This window comes from Durio zibethinus, chromosome 16, assembly GCF_047325235.1.
Source record: "Durio zibethinus cultivar Kanyao isolate XHJ-2024 chromosome 16, ASM4732523v1, whole genome shotgun sequence".
Taxonomy (NCBI): Eukaryota; Viridiplantae; Streptophyta; class Magnoliopsida; order Malvales; family Malvaceae; genus Durio; species Durio zibethinus.
This window is the reverse complement of record NC_143177.1, coordinates 6,745,511-6,752,677: the sequence shown is the minus strand read 5'-3', so window position 1 is coordinate 6,752,677 and position 7,167 is coordinate 6,745,511. Positions and strand designations below refer to the sequence as shown.

The window sequence follows — 7,167 nt, the reverse complement described above, 5'->3', positions numbered from 1 at the left end:
CTCAGGTCTCAAGTCTCAACCACAATACCTTTCTGACTTTCATCATCCTCGTGTTGGTGCATGCTAGCTTTATCATGTTTTTGAGTTTTTGCATAGTATCATAGCTATCATATTTAAATCTCCTCGTATGATTTTCATTGTAAATTACTCGCCAGAAAACGATAGATTTCGAAAGCCATTGCAAAAGTTGACAGTTCAAAATCAAAGCTGCCTTTGAGCCATCTGATTTAATGGCTGAAAATTGTGATTATTCCCCATCTACATGATTAATATAAGCATTTATTATGGTTCCCTGGTATCTAATTAAAGCATTTATTATGATTCCACGGTTTCTAATTAATCCTTTTAGCATGCCAGCATTAGAAGAGAAATTATCTTCGATTTTGGACAAGACAGAGAGGATTGCAGTCGTACAAAAACAGGTAGTGTTGTGGTGGTTTAATTTTAATACAGAACAAGCAGGCACTGCGAGGAAAAAAAAAAAAGACAAAAGAACTTCTACAATACAAATTCTTTTATAGATTTCAGGAAATTAACCTGGGAAAATGCAACTTCCTATTCTCTTTTTGTTCAGTTTCCACTTTAAAACGGCTCCCAAGAAGGAGCATTTTGGCTGAAAAACCTTCCTGCCACCCTAGAATCTAATATATTTATGGCCTCCTCAGATTTGATGCACCTTGGTGTCTTATATTGGTTAACTGAAGATCCCTGAGATACACAAAAATCCATGAGTGCATCAAATGTTCCATCTTTTACCACTCTTATCTCTAATGGTCCAATTGAATTGTCCTTTCTCCTACATCTTCTATAAACAGAATCAAGTGATTCTTCCACCGTGGAGCAGCACTCCTCCATTATCTTTGGATCAAGTACAAGCAGATCATTACTCCCTTTATTTGTGAGCTCCCAGAATAGTACATAATGACCTGGTATGGAGGAAGTGTCGGCATAGCTAGTGTACTCGATCAAGAGGAAGCCAAGCAACTCAACGAGGTGCTTTGCCTTTGTCACTGCCTTTAATAGGTCTTCCTCATTGGTTTTGTCCGTGTCAATGCTTAATACCACATTCCGCCTATGCATAAATCGAAATTGAGGAGCATTATTGTAGAATCCAGTTACCATGAGAATGTCTCCAACTCTATATCTATACAGGCCTGGCAAAATTGGGTGAGAAACAAGGTAAAAAATATATAAAAAAACAAAAAACAATTGATTGTCATAGACATGCAATTTCCATTTGGAGTTGGTAAAAATTTCAATTTCTTTTCATATTAAAACAAAGAAAAATTATATATGAAAGAAACATGTGACAAGAACGTAAATCCTATCAGGGGAAAAAATCATTACCTGTAAAAGTTGTGACGACGAGTTCATAATACTGGCCAAGCTTTACATCCACGAGATCAACAGTTTCAACAGCTTCCTTTTCAGTCTCTTCTTCCATGCAGTTTTCTTTGCAAACACCATTGCACTGGACATCTTGAGTTGCATCTGCAAGGTTTTTCTTCACCGGTAAGAACTCAAAGTAGGCCATGTTCGGGACAAGGGTGTAAGAGACATCGGAAGGCTTGTTCAGTGGTTTGAAATTAATTCCAAAGTAACATTCTGAAGAAGCATACATTGTAGAAACCAAAGGTAGCCCTCCACTGTAGAATTCAAGAGTAGGTATATATTGTGCCATGGAACCTGTAACAATAACTTCTATGTATTTTGTTCGAGGCCAGAGCTTCTTAATTATCCCTTCCCATGATTTAGTGCTGCATTCATGTTCAATCAAGTCGGCTAATTCTGAATTAGGTCTGCTTAGGATTAATGACACAACTTTTCTGCAACTGGAGTCAGTGATCCAGTCACTGACATGACCCTTTCTAATGTTAGAGCAGAGCTCTTTCCAATAATCTTCCAAGAATTTGATGGACCGTAAGAAAGCAGAGGCGAAAACTGCACCAACTCTTAGAACCTCTTCTCGTTGTACTAAACCGAAAAGTAATTGGCAATACAAGCTCTGCTTGCTGTCAGAACACAAGATTGTCTCATCAGGACTGGTGTAAACATTGAAGCGGTTCAAAGGTCGATTCTTGAAGTTATTGCTCTTATAGTAGCTTGTTAGGACAGGCCTTGCCATTAGACCAGAGGGAGTTTCAATCTCTGGCTTAACGAACAAAAGATACATTCCTTTTCCTTCGTCCAAGCCGTCTACATACCTGCAATTTAACAAGTAGTCAAGTAAGAACTGTTTAGTGGCCTGGATTTTACTGAAAATAAGAAAAAGTTCAAAAAGTCCATTATGATCTTTTATGGGGAAAAAAAAAAAAAGAAAAACAGAAACAGAATTGGATCTAATCTTCTTTTTGTTGTTAAAGGTTTAAACTGAAATTAACATGAAAATTATGTCAAAAAAAGAAGAGAAAAGAAAAGAAAAACAAGAACAGAATTGGAGGTAAGCTTCTTACTTGTTCATCACAGGGACAAGCAGATTATAAAAGAATGTCTTTCTGTGCAAGTCTTCAGCAGTTGAAGGCATCATCTTTGGCTGCCCACCCGAAGTGCCAGAGCTGCATCGGAAACAGATAAATTGCATCCATGAAGAATTCAAGGAAAATTACTCAAGTATATGATATAGATTCTTACACTTATTTAATCTAAAAAAAAAAAAAAGATTTGTATACCTTGTGAGCAACTCAGTTATTGGTTCAGCAGAAATGATGTTTGATGATTCACCATTGGCAATTCGCTCAATATAAGGTTTGATATCTTCATAATTCACCACAGGAACTTTCCTTTCGAAAAGTTCCTTTCCATACTGTCCATTGAGGAAGCCCTCAAGGTATTCTGTATGTGCATTTCGTGTTATTATCTCCTCCAATACCCGCTGCTGTATTTGGTAAACATTTTCTGTCAGGTCCTCCAGAATCTTCATGCCAGCTTCATTGTCGTTCGGATCATAATCTGGCAATATCCCTGGTAATATTGATTGGCAAGGATAACCTCTGGACATTTGATTAACGTCTTTGGTTTTTCTAGAACATGTCCTGAACTGCTGTTTCACCTACAAAAAGGAATAGCAAAGTTTTGAGTCTTTGATCAGATAAGAGACAAAGACACTGAGAATGCTCGGAGAGCACAGGCATAGAACATACCGCTGTACAATTTAAGGGGCATGATCTCATATTTAAAAGTCTAGGCTCTCTCTATCTCTCTCTCTTCTCAGCTGGGATGTGTTTCTGGGGATCTGCTAATGAGAAGGGAGGGGGAAAGGATTAAATAACAGATTCAAATGACGTATAATCTCTCTCTCAAAAAAAAGGAAATACAAGGAAGTAGAGTCTACGGAGGTCCTACACACGTGGTCTTGTCTACTTAGCTGTGACTAGATCATGCGGGTATTGCTGGTCAATACTACCACAGGTCCCTATTTTTCCCATCAGAAAGTCATAGAATCGATTAAACAAAATTTTGTAGGATTTCAAACCCAATCAGGAGCTCCTTATATATAGTAAGTATATATGTTTAAGATAAGCCATGGTTGAGTAATGTATTCTTCAGCCAAATAAATAGAAGGTTAAGGGTTTAATGGTAGATTAATGTTTCGTTTTGATGTAAACGCACCCTCCGATAGGCTACAATTGTTATAAAATTTTGTGTCATTTATAACTTTTAAATTCAAACAACATTAAGGTTCAGTGTGTTTTACGCCGATTCCTCATTGGAGATTAGAGGCTTCAGTCACCCACCACGCTTGTTTTAAATTTTATTTTCCCTTTTTCTCCTTCAATAAATTAGTTAGCACTTTTACACTTTAATTTTTATTTTTTCATTTTGATTTTTATTTAAAAATTATAAAATAAATTTATTAATTTAATATAAAATAAATTTTATTATACAACAAATAAATTTTACTATTATATAATAACTAATAAATAAATTTTAATTATTTATTAACAAAACTATTACTTAATATAAAATAATTTAATATTTTTTAATTATGTGTTAATTTTATAAATATTAAATAATTTAAAATTATAATTTAGTCTCACTATAATACTGATAAATTTTATTTTTACTGTTATTTTTAATTTCATTAAAATCAATTTCCTTGCCCATTAGACTCTAAAAATTAAAAAAAAAAAAAGGGCCTTGTTCATCACGTCCATTAAGCTGCTAAAATGATCAAACTCTGAATAGAATACGATAAGATTAGGCAACCGGGATGGGAAGCAACTAAGATAGTGGTTAATAAAAAATTCTAAGTATACATGAAAGAATAGGACAACTGGACAACGTTGCTATCATGAAAAGTGCCCTTCACAGATAGTGTACAGTGCCATTGCCAAGGGATCCCAAGGGGAATCACTATTTTTATAGGTGGGGGGCCTCCTGGCATTATTCTATTATAGATATAGTGGTTTGCTAGTTTTTAGTAGTGATTTTAGGTGGCATTACACATGGGGATATGAATCAAAGAAGAGAAAGGGTAGATTACGTCTCCCATCATCGCCTTATTAAGCTAGAAATGTGTTTCAAAACGAGGTCTATTTAGATGACGCCCAATTGATTCCAGGCTGCCTAAGAGCTGTATGCTATTTGAATGACATGGAAAGTTTTCATTACCAGCGAGGTTTCAGACCCACTAGAAAGACTTTTGGCCTGGGAAAACGAAACCTCTTTGTAGTTAAATGACCTTCTTTTTTTCCTCGTTGTTTAAACACTGAAATCATTCATTCTTAATAGAAAACCATGAGTTCATCTTTTAAGCCTGCAAAAGACAAAAGAAGCATTTTTTTCTTTCCCACTCAGACAAAAGCGACTTCCAGAATCTACATTTGTGTCTTGAGATTATATTCAACTGAGATTAATTTCTAAATTAATATCAAACAAGATAATATAATTATTGAATGTAAATAGTCATGATTTTTAAATAAATCATCTCATATCAAATATTCTGTCATAGTTTTATATAGCAACAAGATATGCAGGCTACTTTTAATCTTACATAATATTTTAAGAAATTCATGTTTTAATTAGAATTTAAGACGAATATATGAGATAAATAACGTGATGGGATTCAAGAAAAAGTTATTTCTCCATAGAATTTAATGATCAAGTGAACATGATGATGGAGTTTGTAGAAGAATTGGTTATTTTCAAAGTCACCACACATTCAATGTAAGACAGGCTGGCCTGTGTTCTTGCTTGACATGTTCAGTTGTTCACCACATATCCATCTTATCATGGCTAACAGAAATCTTTAGAGATGATTCTGATATAGGTTAGCATTGATGTTGAAAGTAATTTTTACGTTCAAAAGTCTGTTTCATTCAATCTTAATGTTAAACCAAAAAAACAAAATATGATTTTTCTGTTTAAAAACATGATTTATAAATTCAAAGCAAAAACTTCGCAAGAGATATTTTTGTGATGAAAAAAGCCATTATATTATCTTTACATTTTTTTTTTATATTTTCCTATTTTATAAATATCTTTCGAAATATTTAAATTATTCAAAATTTTTTCTCAATGGAACATTTAAAATTTTTAATCATATTTTTTATCGCATTTTTCTTACATGCTTTTTTCAATTAAAATTTTTAATTATAACCATAATGCTAAACTAACTCTTAATCATTCCCGCACAAAATATAAAAAAATATATAAATTAAGAATAAGGATATGGGTTGTCATATTGGTGTAGCCTACCCTGGAATCATCAAAATTATGATTGGAAACAGACCAATGGAACCAATATCTCATCGGGATCTAAACCAGGAACTCTCCCAGTTAAGCCTTGTTGGATTGTAAATTTTGAGACTCTGAGTCAAAAAAGTGTTTACTTGCATCGGACTCACCTGGTAATTGAAGGATCCAAGGACAAAGCCTGTACTATTCTTGAAACAAATAATTTGGCAACCACATATAACCCGTGCTTCATTCTCAATGGTTCGTCACTTTCTAGGCTTCAATCATCTTTTCTGCCAGTCAGAACAAGAAAATTATACGTTTTCCTGTTGCTTTAAACCTTCTTAACTAGAAAACAGCCTCCTACTTTTTTTTTTTTTTTTTTACATATTACATATAAAGCAAACTCCATAATATCGTTTCCTTAATTTGTCTAAACATAAGTAAAGCTTTGGATTATATGTAAGTACGATCAGTAAATTATATATACATGAAAAATTATCTCATTTACCTTCAATAAAAATTTTAAACTTTATCAATAAAATTAATAAAATGACACATATTTAATAAAGATAGTAAAATGATGCATACAGAGTTTATGATATATGAAATAAAGTCGAAAGTGTCTTGGCCTATATATATACACGAAATAAATTCCCAACAGATCTAAAATACAATGCAACGCTCAGAGAAAGCCAAAAAGGAAAAAAAAATTGTGAAAAACCACAAGAGTTTCGGAGGAAGGTCAAGCCGAAAATGGAAATGATTTCCGCAATGGCTAGTACGCTCCGACTTCTGTCATTGCAATGGCCATATTGCACCACATTACATAAAGGCACAGGAAAGGCCAGAATGTGAATCTTTCAACTGTTTTATTTCATCAAGTAAACTTTCATATTATGAACAATAACATAGGCCAAATGCCTCTTGTTCCATACCTCAACTTAACCTTAGAATTATGAATATTTATACTTCTCTAAATTCATCATCAAGTATAAAATGTTCCAACAGTTTTTTCTTTTCTTTTTTATTTTGAAATGCAAGAAAGATTTTTATTGATGAACAAAATGTAAAAATTAAAGAACATCCATATGGAATAAATAACACGAGCTAAACAGCTCACAAATGGCAAAACCACAATGAATCTATGTAGAAACCTAATTTTGTCTGACAGAATTCAATCAATTGTAAGGCTTTTAAAATCTGATCTAGTTTAAATCTAATATATATATTTTTAACTTTGATAAATTTTTGAAATCAAATTTAGAATTAATTTGATTAAAATATCCAAATGTCAACTTTGGTCAAACCTGATCAAATAAAGTCAAATTTAGTCAAAATTGGTTAAAATCAGTCAAACTGGGTTGAACTTGGATCAATTCTCAAAATTAACAACAAAAAAAGATTTACAAGGCTAAAAAATAAAATTGGCGATTTTTAATGCACTAAAAACATTGATTGCATTTAGAAAAAATAAAATTACCAAAATAC

General features: G+C 33.0%; 1 protein-coding gene across 1 annotated transcript; it reads right to left on the bottom strand.

Annotated features, from left to right (window-relative positions):
• Positions 1 to 403: 403 nt before the first annotated feature.
• On the bottom strand, positions 404 to 3,413 carry LOC111298468 (indole-3-acetic acid-amido synthetase GH3.17-like). The gene is made up of 5 exons (XM_089745249.1): positions 3,141 to 3,413; positions 2,670 to 3,049; positions 2,454 to 2,555; positions 1,348 to 2,204; positions 404 to 1,154 (listed from the first exon to the last, which is right to left on the bottom strand). The coding sequence occupies exons 1-5, from the start codon at positions 3,168 to 3,170 to the stop codon at positions 583 to 585; spliced, it is 1,941 nt and encodes a 646-aa protein (XP_089601375.1). The 5' UTR covers positions 3,171 to 3,413; the 3' UTR covers positions 404 to 582.
• Positions 3,414 to 7,167: the final 3,754 nt, after the last annotated feature.